Here is an 18,008-nt window from a genome sequence, read left to right as displayed (position 1 = left end):
TATGCAACCAATTCAGATTCCCACTTCACATTTAGATTTCCAAGGGGCTAAAACCTTAAATTACTCCAAAAAGGTAAAGAAAAGATCTGGAGAGTCCCATTTTACTTTCTAAGCTGAACAGAACCTATACCTCTTAGTAGCAAATTCTCTTAAAACAGGAATGTCAAACTATATTTTCACAACTTCTGCAAAGTGAGAAAAGTAATATGTCTTAGAAAAGACTAGCATAATGGCCTAGAAGGCAGAGAAAGAGAGGAAAAGGAAAACAGTAAACGCTTTAATCTGAAAAGATATTTATTTTGAGAACTTCAACTCGCACATTGTACAAAAAATTGACAAATTCAGCAAAAATCCTATAAAACGTTTTTTTCCCTAACATATTAACATTATAATTTTAAAAAGGGTAAGAGTTAAGAAATCCAAAAACAGGCACATTTGTTCCAGTCTGTCTGCAGTAAAGTATGATTAAAACATCCCCGTCATGTTGAGGTATTAAACTGCAAACTTTGGCAATGTTAGAAAAAGACAACCCATACAAAAGTAGGCCTTCTTGGTGTCATGTACAATAACAAAATGTTTCATTAAAAAGATTCAGAATGGGTTATTCTCCATTTCCAGGTAGAAATGCAGTGAAACAAAAAGGTCATGTTACCATTATACACCTAGTATTAGGAGGAAACCTGAAAGTTTGCAAGTCCATGCTAATCATATACAGCTACAGTGTTATATTTTATCCAAAGAATAAAATGCGGCTGGCAAGTTCACAATTCAGTGCTTACAAAAAAAAAAAAAAAAAAAAAAAAAAAAAAAAACAGTATATGGTTATTCAGAGCCCAGTCTTTTAGAAAAGGACAAAAGGCACTTAAAAATGGCTTTAGTATATTCCACAATGGCATTTCTGGAGAGAAGACAGCACCTGGCTGAACAGATAGTTCCCTAATAAGAGAGAAGTCCAACTGAGGTAGTACTTCATATTGCTCCAACTACTTGGTTATATGCAAGCAGCTTTAATTTTTTGATACACAAGATTAGCAGAAAAATGGCTTTTGATAGTCTGTCAAACGTATAAAAAAATAGTTCTTTGAAAATAGTCAATACCCATTTGTGGTAATAGAACATAAGCCAGGTACCATCTTGTACAAACTGAGCATCAAAATGCTGCCGAGGCGACACACAAATCAACCTTTATGGCCAAATCCACCAACTTTGAAGATTGTTCTAGCAACTAAGTCGTTTGGGGGGATTTTAAAGAGAGAAGGAAAGAAAGGAGGGGTGAAGGGCACTCCGAGAACTTTCACAATTGTTAGCAGCCTTACCAGAAGCATTTTGTAAGTCCATATTAAAAAAAAAATATAGGAGGGGAGGTCTGTGCTGATGAATGGCAGGTTTCAGGAAAAAAAAAAAAAAAGCCACATTTAGAACAAAAACAAAACCCACAAACATAAAATAGGAGATTCCTCAAAGTTTATAGTTCCTTTCTTTTTTTTTTTTTTGAAACAAGGAAGACTTTAAGCTTTTGTTTGTTTGTTTTTAGGGATCTGGGAGAACACAGAGACTACTTTTTTAAATTAAGCCCATTGAAAACCCATCAATAAGTTTGAACAAAAGAAAATTAGAAGTGCTTTACAAAATCACCGTCCATTGCCATATCCAGGAAAGAGCTGCGTTAGAATGGTCTGCAATGTTTCGTTCACTTGCATGGTATAATTTTTGCCGAGATCATAACGGCAGGCTGGACAACTGTACACCTCAGCTTTGAAGGATCTATCCAAGCAATCCTGATGAAGGAGAAAAATAAAACAGGTAAGGAATAGAGGTATGCAACGTAGCTTACTCCATAAGTCCCTGTTGGAGAATGAGATGCCTTTTATGTCCTGGTTCACCCAGGTATTGACAAGAACTGGGAACAGCCGAGAACAGCGCAAGGCAGGCAGCTGGGGACAAGGATTTTTCTCTTTTTTTTAATGCACAATAATGTTCTTAAGACAGTGTTAACCCTGGACACAGTATTTAAGTATATGGTATGGCTATTTCATATGATTACACTTGCAAAGATCAAGAATTCCCTGCAAACGTTAAAGACGAGGACACTGCAACCCTGCCAACAAGTGCATCGGTGTAACCTAGCAGCCCGAGCAGAGCTTCCCTTGCTGCCTTTTCAAGTCAGATAACAACAGAATCATAGTGGAACTTCTTCAAAACACAGACCTTTTATATGCCGAAAAAATTGCCAAATCATTAGTTTTCATATATTAACCTGTCAAGCAATATATAACAGACTATTGACAATAAAATCTCTCTCACCCCTATATAGTTAGTTCAGGGCTCGCTGCTAAGCTGTTAACTGGGTAGAACTAAACCAGATACTCACCTTGCACACGTTATGTTGGCACACGGTTGTGACTGGCCGAAACACAACCTCCTGACAGCAAATACACAGGAAGGCCTCTTCAACTTTATTTAGAAATTTCTGTAATAAAAAAAAAAACAAAAGTTTGAATCAACTTCCCACTTTTACCCTCTAGAAGAACAGCAGACAAAGCAACTCAAAGCACACCTAAAAAAAGCTGTAAAATGCAAGGGATTGTTTGGCTGTCCTGATTTTTTTTTCTGCAAAGTTCAAGGAGAAAATGAAGATGTCACATTAACAAGCACCTATCTTTTTTAACTAACTTCAAACAGTGCTATAAAGTTATCCTGTGGATGGACGCCTACAGTGAAAGAAAAAAAAAAAAGCTATGGAGTTCAGAGATTTTTTTTTAGGCAGCCAAGAAATGTAGGTCTTGTAATTGCACAGAATTGACAATATTTCTGGAATAAAAAATATGATTTACCGGTCCATCTTTGAGAGCTTCTAATACTTCATTCCACAATTTTTCGTTGGCTTCATCGCTTTTTATAAGGGATTTTTGCTGAGATGTCAGCTTGTATGGCTCAACCTTAGTTTTCTTTGGAGTCCCTGTAGGGGAGGCAATGACTTTTTCCTCCCCACCTGAAAGAAAAATGTGACTTCTTAAAGGAATAAACAAAAAGCAACCACAAAAGATGAGCAGGTAAAACCCCCCAAACCTACAAGGCTTGCTATATTCACTTGCCTACTCCACAAACCTGCTGATTTCCTTTTCCTCTTTCCTTTCCCTGGGGTATCAAACTCCTCATCCCCATTATTTTCTTTTTCTTTATCTTTATTTGCAACAGCTTCCAAATACCCCTCAGGATACTACAGAAAAAACAAAAACAAAACAAAAATCATCCAATGAAACATGCCAATTCCGATAATTACAGACTATTACAAGTTGGAAAGGTGACCTCTGCAGGTCATCTCATCTAACCTCTTGCTCAGAGCAGGTCTAACATCAGAGTTAACTTTTCAGACTTCTCATACCATCACTAGAGTATTATAAAGTTAAAGAAGAGATCAATTGCTTGGGCCATGCCCTGCTACACTGAAAGAACAGATTCTTTGTGGCTCACAACTAATTAAGAATGGCAGCATTCCAAAGGAGTACCTGCATCGTTAAGCCAAGCTTTTTCATCCTGTCCTTTCCTTCTTTGGTCCAAGGAGCAGGTTCTTCATCATCCCGCCTAAGTAAGTAGCGCCACACTAAAAATCCAGATTTCCCTGTCTCAGGCCAATATTTTACCACCTAAAAAAGAGCCAGAAGTAAGTCCATTAGAAACTATAAAACCCCTTCCACCATAACTAAATTATCCTTCCCTAATTCAATAGAAGGCAAATCTTTCTTACCTTGTATATTCCATCATATCTATTCCCTTCTACCGGAGCATATTTGCTGTGTTTGCCTCCTTTTACGTTCCTCACCACTCGGACTGGCTTTCCAGCTTTCCAGTCCTTGGCTTCAGCTCCGTTTTTGTCATTGATGGGGGCACTGCAGTTCAGAGCCAGAGCTCTATAGGAGAAAGTTGATTAATTGTAATTATTTACCAGACAGACTGCCCCAGAATCAGAGAGAGATAACGCAGATGACAGCATGCATGATAATCCGTCTAATAAGAGATTTAACTGCACTGTGTTGTTCAGAGGAACACATTGCTACAGCTGATTACCATTATTACAAGGAGTAGCAGCTTACTACTACTGTACTAAACCACAGCAATGGCCTGCCAAAAACCTGGAAGCTCCCACTACTCTGCCGTAAAGAAGCCCTTGCTGAATTTCATCTGGGGAAAGAATGCTGCCAGTCTTTTTATTTAGTTTTAAATAATACTATCAAGCATCTTTCATATGATAGGAATTCTGGAGACAGTTAGTAAGCATCCTTACAAGGGACTGTATTTTAAATATTCATTATATTATCCTATTTTAAATGCACTTATATGTAAAAAGTGACAGTTTGTAAACAAACTAAAAGAACTTACTTAGCTTTTCCAAGTCCAATTTAGACTTGGGTGAGCCTCTTTCCCAAGATGGCTCAAACAAAAAGTTGCAAAAGGTCTTCAGGTGGCCATGTAAATCTCTACACTAATTTCCCTCTGCTCAGATTTCAGTCAACATTAATCTGAGCCTAATCCCATTTACAATTCTGCTTCCTTTACTGTGGGCTAGAAGAAATAGTCTAGAAGTAGCCTACAGGGCAGCAGAAACCTAACTTTGATTCTTTTTTTCTTTTTTTTCCTGCTTAGCTGGTTTCTTTTGACATGGACTAGCTGAAGAATTTTCCAGACTGACAGATTGCCAGCTACCAAGTTTAAGAATGGAGTGCAAGCATTACCCACCTGTTCATGTTGGTGAGTTTTTGATCACAAGACTGTTCCGCTGTGCGTTTGTTTCCAGAAAGATCACGACCTCCACTCCCTGTATATGTGAAGGAATTTCCATGATCCTGAAACATATGGATGGTTTCAACATATTCACAAAACAATTCAAAACAAAGCATGGGAAGAATCTTTTATTCTGAAATAGCAAAACATGATTCCTCTATTTAACTCTCCCTGAGCCAGTTTGCTAAGGTCCTCTTACACTACCAAGAAGAACATAGAAGAGGCAGAGTAACAATTTTCTCATCACACACTTTGATAGTGCAGAGACCTCTGCCAAGATAGCAGCGCTTCCCGCACACAGACTCTGCTTGCAAGTGCGTGGTACGTTCTAGATAAAGATAATGTAACTTATGTCTCAGGATTTGCACCACCACAGGGCATTGTAACGCAGAATTAAGATTTGCAACATCAATCCAGATATATTTTACATTTGTGGCCATCTGTTTCCCACGAGATTTAACAGGCTTTTGGGGGAGGAAGGGGACAACTAGCAACACACTGATAATCTGCAAGAAGAACAAGCAGTAGTCTCTGGTAAAGCCAGTCAGGGTTAGGTTTGGCTATCAAAATTGAGCAGGTATTTTGAGAATTAGCACTTCTCCCCCAGGTTTTGTGCTTAACACCCTTCCAACATAGAAAGATCTGTCAAAATATACAGCGAGATTCTCTGTTCAAGCTGTGGATGAAATGGAGAGCCTGGAAAGGCAGCTAAGGGTTCCTAGACTGAGAGCTGAACATGCAGATAATTAGACTGAATTTATCTGACCTCGTTTTCTCAGCTTGACACCTGCTGCTGTATTGTAGTTTTCCTTTGTCTAGCTTTATTCTGAAGAGCATAAGTAACATAAAGATGAAGAAATGTCTCACACAGAATGCAAGAAGTAATTAAGTCCTTGTTTTAACTATGAAGAGCTAGCTAGGCTGGTGCCCAAATACAAGTAATCAAGATTCACTTACTATGTCATCTTCATAGCCTCCTGCCAGCACCAAGGAATAGGCCCCATCATTGCTTCTGCCGTGTATACCTGCCACGTGGGGCCTGTGAACACCAGACTCGCTCACCTGTGGGGTGGGAAAAAGGAAAGAAAAGAAAAAAAAAAAAAGTAGAAGTTTGCTAGGCAACTACTCCCAGGAGGCTACGACCAACGTGACTCCCTGCTGGTCTTGAAACCTTTGAAACTTTTCAAAAATAAGTATTTGGGTGTCTCAGTAAGTTGACCACATAGAAGGCTTTCTGATGGAGATTAGAAATTTGGGTCTTTCTCACCTCAATTATTTATTAAACAAGAATTTTAGAACACTGCAGATGTTACTGAAAAAGCATAAAACCTTTGAAATGCCCACACAAAGCAACATTAGTTATGGAGCACTTGCTCTAGACAAAGCCAGAATTCTCTCCTTCCTGCAGGTACACCTCCAGCAACACATGCTCGGAGATAACAGCTTCAGGTTTCCTATAGAAGACTTCTTGCAATCCCCATTTTCTCTTCCAGTGTCTCATTCCAGGATTCAGTTTCGTACCTGAACTCTGAACTTCCACATGGTGCCAACTGGAATCCCCGGAATGGGTCCGTAGTGGTTCGAGGGGACAATGGTACATTCCCTCGTGCGACCAACACACGCCATACCCTGTTTCAAAGAGCAACGCCGATCAGCCAAGAATTTCGAGGAACTCGCACTATTCTTCACAACAAAAACAGCAACTTTTAAACTGACCTTTCCCCAGTCTCTTCGTGAAGATGAATTAGCAGATGCCATCTTTTGTTTCTTTTTACTTTCTTTTAATTTCTCTCCTGCTAAAACCACCTCACTTGCATCATTTCGACATTCAGGGCAATACCTAAAGTCACCAGTCAATGAAAATTAACTAGGAGCAAAACCTTGCATTAAAAGAGAATTCCTCAAGATATACATTATAACTTGGTAACAAGTTTTCCCTTTGAAACTAGACAATGAAGCAACTCTCCATGCTGGAATTAAGTATGTATCAGCGAGTGTCCTTGCATGATCTTCTGAACTATTGGAGATCACTCAGAAAATCAGCTATATCAAAAGTAGTATAAAGTGCTGAAACAGAACACATTGAATAAAGCCTATGATGGTCATTTTCAACCAAGGGCCCATGAACTCCCCATAAAGGAACTACGAAATGATAGTTACAGGAGTTAAGCCTACCGGCATGTTTGCATCTGGTTTATAGGTGTCTGCAGATCTTTGAAAAACACATTTGGTTCCCCAATTGCAAAACAAACATAAAAGCCACTGCCTCAAAAACAGGCTTTCACCAGGCTGACGTTCAAAGAAAGGTACCAAGAACACGGCACAGGAGCACACGTCTGTTCAAGTAGAGTCACAACATTGTCACCTAAGGGAAGCATTAAACCCCCGACGTGGCTTTCTGCGCCCCATCTATGCACTAATTGTGGTACCACCCACAGATTTGTAACTTACCAATCCTCATCATCGGGGATACAACTAAGGGGAGGGTTGAGGCAGTAGATGTGGAAGGCCATATCACACTCATCACACATTAGCTGTTTATCTGGATCTTGTTTACCTCCACAGATATGGCAAGCACAAACTCTGCACGTCTTGTTCGGGTTGTCCTTACAAGATTTACACACAGGTCCATTCTGTCCTGTTAAAACAAAGAAACCACAATCTTCAAACTCTAGGAAATGTTACCTTATATGACAAACAGCTGAAGGAATCGCAATTGCACGTGTTTTAGAACTCTTAGTCATTTAAGGTATCAAATGGCCACTGGCAAAAATCACAAGACTGGATTTACATACAAGATCTGTGAAAAAAACTTACGTTTTAATGGACTGGCAGTAAGTGGACAGGCACTGCCTGGTTCTTCAATTTTATATATTTCATCCACAAATGTAATTCTGCAGTCATTCAAGGAATCGCCAGCATCCCTACATAGGAAAGTTCAAAGAGATCAAACCTTGAAAGTTTAATATGACATAAACTCACAGCTCCTCACACATCAGTAATGCAGATAGGTCTCATATTAGTTCTGTACCACAAGAAACTTCTGTTAGGGCATCACACAATCTCAGACAAGGCCTGGCAGCACCACCATAAAACAAACAGCGTTCACACAACTTAAAGTACTCCCTTTTGTCCCCGTGAGAACCCATACACTCACAGCATTCAAGGATTCAAATCATCCCTAGTAACTTCCTCTGATGAGAATTAATCTAAACTGCAGTACTGCAGTCAGTCACCCCCAAAGAGCAGCCCAGCCCCTCATCTCTACCAAGCATTTTCATGACACTGTTTTTATTGCATCATTTTAGCAGCATTTTAGCAGATGTCACTCATCAGGCCTCATGAAAAGACAGAGTGGGGGACTTCAATTGTGCAATATATTTTTGTTCTCAAAACTGCTTACCCAAGTAATATCTTTGCGTTTATCTCCTTGATCATTTTTGATTCCAGTTTTTGCAGAATCTCAGCGTCGTACCAAAATCCTCTCTCTTTTGGTTCATCAGGATTATAGTTGACCATCACCACCTGTCCTACCTCTAGCTGGTGCCACTTCAGAACAGTCCGCGCACGAGCACGTACATCTTTTGAACTCAGTTCTACAACTCCATTCTCTGGATAGCTTTGGGGATACATGGAAGAGGAGAAACAAAATGTTGGATTCAGCACAAGAAGATTCTATGGAGACAGATCAGCTTCTGATGACACACAGCATACAAGGATACTGCCAAAAACACAGCCTCCTTCTCCCCAGCAGTCACAGACAGAATCAGGCACTTTCTTCCATACTCTCTGCCATCTAAAACTTGGGTAAGTGCATCTCGTATTCTTACACCATGATGATTTTAGCTCACTGGTGTTTGTCTTGCACTTAGTAATGTAATGTAACGTAACGGGCTCTGTAATGTAATCACTGTGCCAGCCCACCACTGTTCTACCTCGTGGATCTCCACAATCAAATTCCCCATTAACCCCACAGTTACCTAAGAAAGTAACCAAACTTACTCTTCATATTTCACGTGATATATTACATCCTCTTCAGGAATGGCTGTCGGCTGATCGGGCTGTGCACAGCTACCAGCTGATTCACTTGTAGGTTTTCTTCTCGTCACGTTTACAACCTGAGCTTCAAACCACGCTCCCATATTCATGTCTCGAGCATCAACCAAGTCATTGATCTACACAAAGCAAAGAGCACAGCTCACCAAAAGGGATTTTCACATTAAGCATTGATTTACAGAACTACTTGAAGATTTAACCATCTCAAAAAGCTTGTCATTATCAAGATATTCAACTGATGATCTTAAAATTCATTGGTGCGCCCCTGCATTCTTCTCAAATTGAGCCTCTAAAGCTAAAAATCCTTCCTAGAGCAACATGCACAAACAGCTTTGTCATCTAGGACAAACCATGATTAGTTGGTCTGTAGCAGACTTTCAAAATTGCCTGTCTTGCTAGCCGTCTGGCAGAGACATCACTAGATCTGCCGTAAAGTCTACTGAAACACATGAGCTTTCACAGATCCAGTGACTCTCAATTAAAATATGGGGATTTTTTTCAAAAATCAAAACAAGCGCTTCAAATATTAAAAAGAAAAAAAAAAGGAAAAAGGAGATTGACTTATTTTAATTAAAAGGATAAAATACAAAACTAAGATATTTTGACCTGAAACATATTGCATTTGATTGGTTTCCGAGTTAGTTGAGGGTTTTTTTGGTGCTGTTTTCTTGGAAGGAGGTGCATTTTGCTTTTTTCTCCCCTTTAAAGAGACGATTAGGGCATGAGAGGTTTCCAGAAAGCCTCAGCTACAGAAAAACGCTGTTCTAAACACTGCTGTTTTAGGCCATCTTTGTTCTCCCGTGACTCACCTTATAGAGGCCAAACCCAGGGTCAGCCCAGTCGGCCTGCGCGGCCGTGCTGGGCTGGCCCTCCAGCTCCATGGCCCCTTCTCCATTGTGGGAGCTTTTGTCGGATTCGCTTTGGCCGGAGCCGCAGCCAGAGTCCGTGTCCGAGAGCTCGGAATCCTTTTCCTTACTGGCAGCAGGAAGCACCGCTGGGCTCTGTCTGACCAAGAGTTGAACAATATCATTCAGCCCAACGCTGTAATCGAAAAGGGAGTGCCCGTCTTCCATCTATAGGGAAAGCGTCAGAGGAGTCTGGTTATTGCGTTCAGCCGAGGGCTCCCGATCCAAACCGCCCCTCGCGCTGTAACTGCTCGTGCACTAAGCGAGACCACATTGCTTGAAAACCATTAGCAGGCAAGAAACTTGGCTGCTCTTCAGCAACACAGATACTTACAGATTGCTCTAACTGTTTAAAAATGTTCTGCGTTCAGAGGATTTGGATTTACACAGCACCCATGTTATGATATAATTGCTACTCAGGCTCAGCTGCTGCACTTGAGCTCTGAAGAGGCGTGCAACGTGCTCCCAAAACTAACAACGTTAGATGGACAGAGACTGACCCGTCCCCTCCTACTTTCCTACCAAGGATTAAGGATAATTCCACATTAGCTATGAACCCAATGGATCATCTTTCATCCTTAATTCATATATAGCCCATAGCATGAACATAATGCAGACTGCTCTCTACACTGTATACATTTGTATACATATTCCAGATTACTGTTAAAACACCATTCTGTTAAATGCTACGTGATGGGGGACTCAAAGAATTAGTTAATCGCTTATGTTTCTCCAGGCAAGCAAGCAATTTTTCCCTTCAAAGTAAAACAGATTCAATTCAACTTGAAACTACCTACTCACTTTTATAAGCATAGCCAAGCACGTCCTAATTTCACACCCTCTCAGACTTTAAGAGCGTATTTTCCAAGTCTGGCATCACATGTAGTCAAATCAAGATCCTGTCCCAGCAAGTAGTAGATGACCCAATAGGTCTCATAATTACCCTGCAAGAGCCCCTAGGAGCACGTTTTAGAGCTACGATAAAGTCCTGGAGACTGCAGCGCGCTCAGAAGTTCAGACAAGCTTCACCACATAGTTAAGGTCTGAGTAAGAAATTATACAGGAAATGATCATCCCTTTCCAGGCCAAACCACCAGAAAAAGCAATCCCCAGAGCTTTGTTCTCTATCAGTGGGAAACAGAGAAAAACCACAAAAATTTACACTTCACAGGAATCACCGTGATAATTCAGTTCTGATTTACGGCATTAAACGGCTTGGGAACAATCCCTGGAAATCTGACCGCACAGGAAGCGCTCTGGACTTTTGCTTCGGGGATGAACACTCACCGTTCGGCTACGCGGGGATGAACCACAAATCGTTTCTTTCTCCCTACCAAAAAGGCAGCTCTCGAGCAGCCCGTACGTTGCCGCCACCGAGAGGCACCACCAAAAACACACGAGGGACGACAGGTGCGGGCAGAGAGGGAAGAGCGGGGGCTGCAAACAGGACACGAAACCGCAGCGCGCAAAGGAGGGCCTGAAAGGGCGGCCCAGCTGAGAGGCGCCGCCAAAGAGCCTTTTCCCCACGCGTTTTATAGCATAAACGGAGGAAAATGTGAGTGTTGCTAACGCATTGAGACAGGCTGAGCGTAACGGGCACAGCAAAGGGGTGGTGACTGCAAGAGGTCGTTTCTGGCTTAGGAAAGCAGCCCTACACTGGGCGCCACTGGTGTTACCCTGGGAGGAACTGTCTTTGTAAGGCTCCACTGTAATTAAAAAGCCATCGTTTCTGCTGAAAAGGCTTCTGGTCCTTGTCACCCTCACCGCAGGGTGACACAGGGATGAGTCCCCACGAGGGGCCACCGTGGCCCCAACCCAGTCGCGGCCACGCGAGCCCATTCAGCGCTGCTGCCTCTTCGCACACAGGTCCCTGCTGCCGCCTTCTTCGCTACCAGCAGGGCCCAAGCTGGCCCGATGGAGGCGAATCCGGCCACATTCCCCGCTTTAAGGCCTCCTCATAAGGAGAGTTCTTTGGGAACGTGTCTCCAAACCCCGCGTTAGCGGCTGCTGCTCCGGAGGCATCTCCAGGCCACAAGGCTCCACGGGGCAGCGACACGCTGGCGACAGCAGCTTCAGAGACGTTAATACCCATCCGAGTGGGAGCCTCGAGCGGGGCAGGACGCAGCGGAGCAGCCAAAGCCCCGCTGCGAGCGCAGCGGGTGCCCGAGGAGCGCGGTCCCGCTCGGCACCTTTCGTGCCCGGCAACGTTTCCAGCTCGGAGCGGCCCCGCGAAGCCGCCGCGCTCCAGGGCGTCCAGCGGCCGCGAGGGGCCGGCCAGGGGCGCGCTCCGCACGGCGGGGAGGCCGCGCTGGGCGCGCGCTCCGGCCGCGCCGCGCTCACTAGATGGCAGCAAAACCCGCGGATTTCATTGAAAAAAAAAATCAAAAAAAAACAGAAGAGAGAGAAAAGAAAGTGCGGGCCGCGGGGCCGGGCGCGCGCGGCGCTGTCAGCGCGGGCCGCGGTACCTGCTTGCCGCGGTAGAAGAGGCGCTGCCGCTGCGGCTCGACGCCGAAGACCTCGTGGATGCGCAGGCGCAGCCCCTCCACCTTGGTGAGCTTGGAGAGCGAGTCCACGCGGCGCGTCTCGCGGCCATCCATGGTGCGCACCTGGATCCACATGGCGCCGGTCCTGCCCGCACGGAGAGAGCGCGGGCCGCGCCTCAGCCGCCGCCAACCGCCCCCTCCCGCCGCGCGCGCGCGCGCCCCGCTCCGCTCCGGCGGGCACCGGATCGGCGCGCGCGCTCCCGCCGCGCCCCCCGCCGCGCGCCTCGCTGCCGCCTCATTGGCCGCCCGCCCGGCCGGCTCCGCCGCCCATTGGCTCGCGCCGCGCGCGTGCCCCGCCCCCCCGCCGGCGCCTAACGGCTCTGGTGGCGCCCGTGCCTCGCGGGCGGGCGGCGCGCGCCAACTGTATCTCGCGCCACAATTGAAACGCTCCCGCGACCGCCCGCCCTCCCCGCGCGCCTCTCGCGAGACTATGCAAAGGAGCAGGGGAGCCGCTGCGGAGGGGGAGCGCGGGGTGTGTGTGTGGGGGGGGTGGTCTTAAAGGGGCCGCGACGCCGGGAGCCGCGGGGCGGCCGCCGCTGTCGGGGCTGCGGCGGCCGCTCCGGTGGGGCGGGAGGCGGGGAGCCGCGAGGGGAGGGGGACGTGGCGGGGGGGGGTGTCAGCGCCCGTTGCCCGGAAAGCGCCGCCTGCCGCCACCCCGGGGAGCGGCGCTGGCACCGCCGGGATCGCGACCCCCGGCGGTACCGGGGAACGGGTGGGGAGAGGGCTGGGCGGCTCGGGCGGGAAGCGCGGCGGGGCGGGCGGCAGCTGTCACCGAGCGGGCGCTCCGTCGGGGCGGAACCGGGCCGGGCCAGGGGAACCCCCAGGGCGGCGGCGACGGGACTCACCGTGCGCTGGAGCCGGGGCCGCGCGGGAGCCGCCGCCGCTCCGCGGGCTTTGGAGTTTGGCGCGGAAAAGCGCCGTGCGCCGCGCGCTGCCGCCCATTGGCCGCCGCTGGCGGGAACGAGCGCGGCGGGGCGGGGCCGCGCGGGACGGGACGGGACGGGACGGGAGCGGGGAGGGCACTCGGCGTCGCGCCCGGACCCCCCTCCCAGCCCGGGACCCCCGGTGCGAGGCCACGGCCGGCGGGAGCTCCGGGACCCGGAGCAGCCTCGGCCGCCGCCTTCCTCCCTTGCTCCCTTCGGGGCTTTTCTCTTCCCCGGAGCTACGGGGAAAACGCAGCCCTTCCATCTGGGAAGTGCCCCACGCTGGGGGGAAACAATATCCCCACTCTGCTCCAGCTCCGCGATCCCGCCGGGTCGCGAGCGCTCAAAGCAAGGCGGAATTCGCACTGTTAGTGGGCAAAACTCCGGCTGTCCCGTGTGCTGCGGGAATGCTCAGAGGGAAGGTTTGGCGCCAAGGAGTAGGAAAATGGAAAACCCGGGCTCACAGGTGAGGAACGTCATTAAAACAAGAAAGTCCTGGATGAAGGAGCCGGATTTATCCTGGGACCCGCTTCCCATTACAGTCACGATGATTCACAGTCCTCACACCACCCTCCCAGCGCTGCTTTATACCCGCTGCTGGGGTCACATGGAATTCTGGAAGAAAAAGCAAGGGTTTGGTGCCATAAAATCACGAGGAACGTCCCAACAAGAGGTTCCGCTGGGGCCGCCACCACGTTTCTCTTCTAGCGCGTGGTGCATTGTACGACTTAACTCATGGGCGTGCAGGAGGAGCTCTGAGAGCCAGGACTCCCTCGACCGGAACTGTTAAAATCAGTGAAATACCCAGAATATACTTCTGGTTTGGGGGAAGGAAGAGCAGGGTCTCAGCAACGGCCTGAGATAAAGAGGATTCTCTTAAGAGGGCCAGAAAACATCCCCCCTCCTGCCTAGGAAATACCGGCCATGTTAATCTGCCCCCGCCATGTCCGCGGGGAGCGAGCGGCAGCGCAGGCGTCGAGGGAGCGGAACAGGGGCCGAGGGGCCGGGAAGCAGTTCCAGGGGACCTGGAATGCCGGGATCGCGGCCAAGAGCGACCAGGCTGCTTCCTGCAGCTGGGGCTGAGGCCGGGGCCCTGCCCGGGCCGCTGCCGCTCGCCCGGATGCCAGGACGGGCTGCGGGAAGGGAAGCGGCGCCTGGGGTTCCCTCCGGGCGAGGAAGGCGGCCGGAGGCGCCGGCTCCCGGTTCTGCTGGCGCAGGGGAGGGCAGCAGAGAGCTGCGGCAGCCCCGGATAACGCAGGGAGGCAAGAGCCAGGCTGGAGCTGCTGGTATCCGACTGGAGAGCTGTTTTCCAAAGGCTGCAGCGCCAAGGCCATGGCTTTGGGAAAACATCCGTGCAAGAGGTGAGGAAAGGGCCTAAGAGCTGATAGCACAGGAGAAGATCCAGGGAGGAGCTGCTTTCTTGTGCTGCCTCTTGCTGTGGTTTTTTCCAAACAACCAGAGCCATGGGATAGCACGGGGACGTATTCAGATAGTGGCCTTGGATGAGGCTGCTGGGAAGAACATCAGCAGATGCTGCAGCTGGGAGGAAGCTGGAGAGGGAGGAGGAGGAGGAGGTAGGAACCCTTTCAGTTGACGTTACCAGCTGAAACTTCGTCTCCAACATCACCCAAAGCACCGCTCCCAGCAAGGGGAAGTGGTCGACCAGAAGGGAGGAACACAAGAAAGTGGAGCAGTGCAGATGGGAAGGGTTGTCAGCAAGTGATTTGTGAAACTTGCTCTGCAAGGAATGGCAAAGCCCACGGGCCAGCTCAGCTCTGCAGAGCCTGCCCCAACGTATCGACCTTCGCGCTGACAGGCACCCCAAAACCTTCTCAGGAACCCGGCGGGTAGAACAAGGGGCAGCAGCGGCAAGTTGTAGCTGGGCAAGTTCATACTGGACATTGGGAAGAGCTTCTTCACCAGGAAGGTGCAGCAACGTTGGCCCCAGTACCCAGAGAGGCTGTGAGATCTTCATCCTCGGGAGCTTTGGAAGCCTCGGCCAGGCAGGGCTGCAGCTTGTCCTGACCGTGTGGTGGTGACAGTCCCATCTCCAGCGGCAGCCGGGGCGACACGACGTCCAGCTAAACTTTTTCAGCCTACAACCCCATGACGAGGACAACTCAAGGAAGGAGGGGGTTCCTCTTCAACCTCAACCTGGTAGTTGCCTACCTCTGTGTCGGCTTACGGTGTGTTTTCAAAAAACGCAGACATCCTCCTCTCCCCATTACCTTGGGGGCAATCCAGCAACGAGACCCAAGGTCTCCTGCATTGCCCAGCCCCAAACAAGGTGACTCAAGCAGTTTAATAGCAGCAGAGCGCTGCGGATAATTCTCACCTGTGCCTCAGTTTCCTCCCCCGCGAATTTTCAACAACAGGAAGCTTAATTGAAGGTTTCAGACAGGCTCTTGAGATCTTAAGATGACAAGGCACAAACGGAAGAGCATTAATACGTTTCTCATGATTTATTACTGCTGCTAGAGAGGCTGAACGTTCCCACAGCCAGGCCCAGCGTCCTGTGTGTATAGAAGGGACGGAAAACCCAATCTTGGAGCCGTGAGCACCTTGTTCCACACTGAGCTGAGGGAGGGAGGGAACGTCGGGCGGCTCCGGTGCCACCGGGGATGGGGGCTCTGCTGGGGATACATCCCGGTCCCCCACGTGTCCTGCATCCCCGGGACACGTTCGCAGCCAGGCCCGGCCTGGGGACACGGGCTGGGGACCAGGAGGGACCTGCGGGACGGGAGGGGACCCTCACCTGCGGCCCCGCCCTCACCTGGCCACGTCGCCCCGCCCCCCGCCGCTCCCCATTGGCCCGGGCAGCGCCAGGCGCTCCCTGATTGGCCCGCGCGCGCCCGTCGGGGCGGCGGCAGTATTTAAGCGGGCCGGGGCCGCGGCCGGGGGCGCCGGGCGAGCGGAGCAGCCAGGTAGGACACGGCCGGGGCGGGCGGCGGTGACACCGGGGTGGCCCCTTGCAGCCCTGCCACCTCCATGGGGTGCGGGGTGGAGAGGGAGAGCAGCAGCCGAGGGGACCCCAAGGAGGGGCTGTGTCCCTGTCCTGCGTCCCCAGCTCCCTATGGGAGTGTGGAGCCCCCCGGGGTGACGGGCTGCATCCCCCTCTGGGGACTCGGTGGGTTTGGTTGTGTTGGGCTTGACAAGATGCATCTTCCTGCTGTACCTGGTGCCCCCTGCAAAGAGCTGGAGGGCTCTGTGCTGCTCCGAGAGCCCTTTGGCAGGGGGACGGGTCCCTGGGGAGCCATGTGCCAAGCGCTGCCGCTCTCCGCTCACTCACCTTGGAGATCCAAGGGGTGATCCACAGGCAGCGGCTCTCCCCGCCTACGCAGCACGGGATGTTTGCACCGGACACCAGTGTCCCGCGTGATGCCGGGTAGTCACTGCCCTGCAAGGCAGAGGGATCAGGGGACATTCCTGTGCTGTTGACACTGCTGCCATCCCTGCCTCTGGCTACGCCGGGGGTGATCGCTGGGTGCAGGCACGATAATGGTGGCAGCTAAGGGGGTGGTTTAAGTGGCAGGGGCAGGTGACCTCTTCCTCCCTCAGGAGCGCCCTGCTCTCTGCAGCAGGACTTGGCAAATTCAGGAATTATCAAGGCTAACACAATCCTTAAATCAGGTTGTGACTACCTGAAATTCCATATGGCTATGGAGAAGGAGGTCGATTACTGAAGCCACTTCTGCTCAAACTCCTGTATAAAACACCTCTTACAAAGAGCCAACACCAAGTTCCTTGCTCTGCAAGGTACAGCTAGTCTCTAGTCCTCCCGTCTTCATGGAAAATCAGCATCTACCCCCTTCCTATGCCAAGGAGTTTTTAGTAACCTCATTTCGATGTTTGGTTTCTCTTGGAAGTGAGTGTGGGGAAAACCCCGATCCATCTGTGAAATGGCTTTAGCCTTTGTGGCTCCCTAGTGCTGATGGCATTTCCAGAAAGGCGGTGGGCCTGTGGATACGCACGTCTGCAGCCCTTCTGAAACTGAAGCCCTAGGTCAAAACCCCGCCAAAATCATCTGACCCTCCTAAAACTAACTCCACCCTGTGAGCGTTTGCAAACAGCTCTCAGTTGTGGTCAGAGCTACCCCATCACAGCAGGACACCCTCTGTGCTCCTGCTCTAACTGCATTTATGTCAACTGAGATACTGATGGCAAATCTGGAATAGAGGGTGAAAAGAGGTTTTTCTCACTGCAGTTCAACACCTTTGCCCTGCCTAGTCCTCACTGTTTGTATCTGATCCATGAGGCTTCACCCAGTTTTCCTTAGGAGTCACTAAAGAACCGCCAGTGAAGGCGCTGACCCAGGCTTGCTGGCTGTGCATCAATCTGTGCCAGGTAAAGCACCTGGTGAGGGAGCAAAGCTGCTGAGCAGCAAGATCCCAAATCCACAGGAGAAGCCACCAGCAGGCTGGTTTCCTGATGCCCTGCAGGGGCAGAGCCTGTTTTCCCAGGCAAATAAAAGCCAGTTCTTCACTTTTGTGTGCACAGGGCACTGCCCTGACTGAAACCAGGGGAGCTGCTTGTGGCAGCAGCAAAGCGCTGGCTCTGCTGCCCGGCTGGCACTGTCCAGGGGCTCTGGACCAGCACAGTGCATCAGTGTCACTGCCCTCGCGGCCTCTCTGAACACACAGACTTGTGCCACATAGGGCAGCGCCCGGGTTGAGCAATCGTGCCACCCTAGAAACGTGCCCTGTTTTTCTAGAAAGACGAAACTTCATGTTTTCAAGGAGATTTTCTCCAGCAGTGACATATTTTGGATGTAGCAACAGTATGAAACTTGTCTGCAAAAC

At 49.2% G+C, this 18,008-nt stretch overlaps 1 protein-coding gene and 1 long non-coding RNA gene across 2 annotated transcripts; one reads left to right on the top strand and one right to left on the bottom strand.

Moving 5' to 3' along the window:
- Nucleotides 1-1,527: 1,527 nt before the first annotated feature.
- On the bottom strand, nucleotides 1,528-12,401 carry UHRF1 (ubiquitin like with PHD and ring finger domains 1). The gene is made up of 16 exons (XM_088527109.1): nucleotides 12,209-12,401; nucleotides 9,648-9,911; nucleotides 8,785-8,957; nucleotides 8,186-8,401; nucleotides 7,600-7,706; nucleotides 7,234-7,420; nucleotides 6,499-6,622; nucleotides 6,304-6,411; nucleotides 5,740-5,844; nucleotides 4,738-4,844; nucleotides 3,749-3,911; nucleotides 3,510-3,647; nucleotides 3,109-3,220; nucleotides 2,835-2,992; nucleotides 2,372-2,470; nucleotides 1,528-1,778 (listed from the first exon to the last, which is right to left on the bottom strand). Exons 1-16 carry the CDS (start codon nucleotides 12,359-12,361, stop codon nucleotides 1,632-1,634), a joined length of 2,361 nt encoding a protein of 786 aa, XP_088383235.1. The 5' UTR covers nucleotides 12,362-12,401; the 3' UTR covers nucleotides 1,528-1,631.
- LOC148594284 (uncharacterized) lies at nucleotides 1,740-4,894 on the top strand. Its single transcript, XR_015913519.1, has 2 exons — nucleotides 1,740-1,803; nucleotides 4,645-4,894. It is a non-coding gene; the product is annotated as an uncharacterized LOC148594284 (long non-coding RNA).
- Nucleotides 12,402-18,008: the final 5,607 nt, after the last annotated feature.

The sequence above is a fragment of the Tinamus guttatus genome, unplaced genomic scaffold (genome assembly GCF_059628265.1).
Source record: "Tinamus guttatus ecotype Peru unplaced genomic scaffold, ASM5962826v1 Tinamus_guttatus_pri_ptg000261l, whole genome shotgun sequence".
In the NCBI taxonomy this organism is placed as follows: domain Eukaryota; kingdom Metazoa; phylum Chordata; class Aves; order Tinamiformes; family Tinamidae; genus Tinamus; species Tinamus guttatus.
Note: the sequence above shows the minus strand (reverse complement) of the source record. Positions and strands in the feature narration are given on the sequence as shown.

What these genes read in the sequence shown, in the direction of transcription:
- UHRF1 (XM_088527109.1), bottom strand. Translation starts at nt 12,361, where the DNA reads ATGTGGATCCAGGTGCGCACCATGGATGGCCGCGAGACGCGCCGCGTG. An exon ending in CTGGGTTTGGCCTCTATAAG is followed by an intron (nt 8,958 to 9,647) that starts GTGAGTCACGGG and finishes TGCTTTGTGTAG; the next exon opens with ATCAATGACTTGGTTGATGC. An exon ending in GCCAACATAACGTGTGCAAG is followed by an intron (nt 1,779 to 2,371) that starts GTGAGTATCTGG and finishes CTCCTTCATCAG; the next exon opens with GATTGCTTGGATAGATCCTT.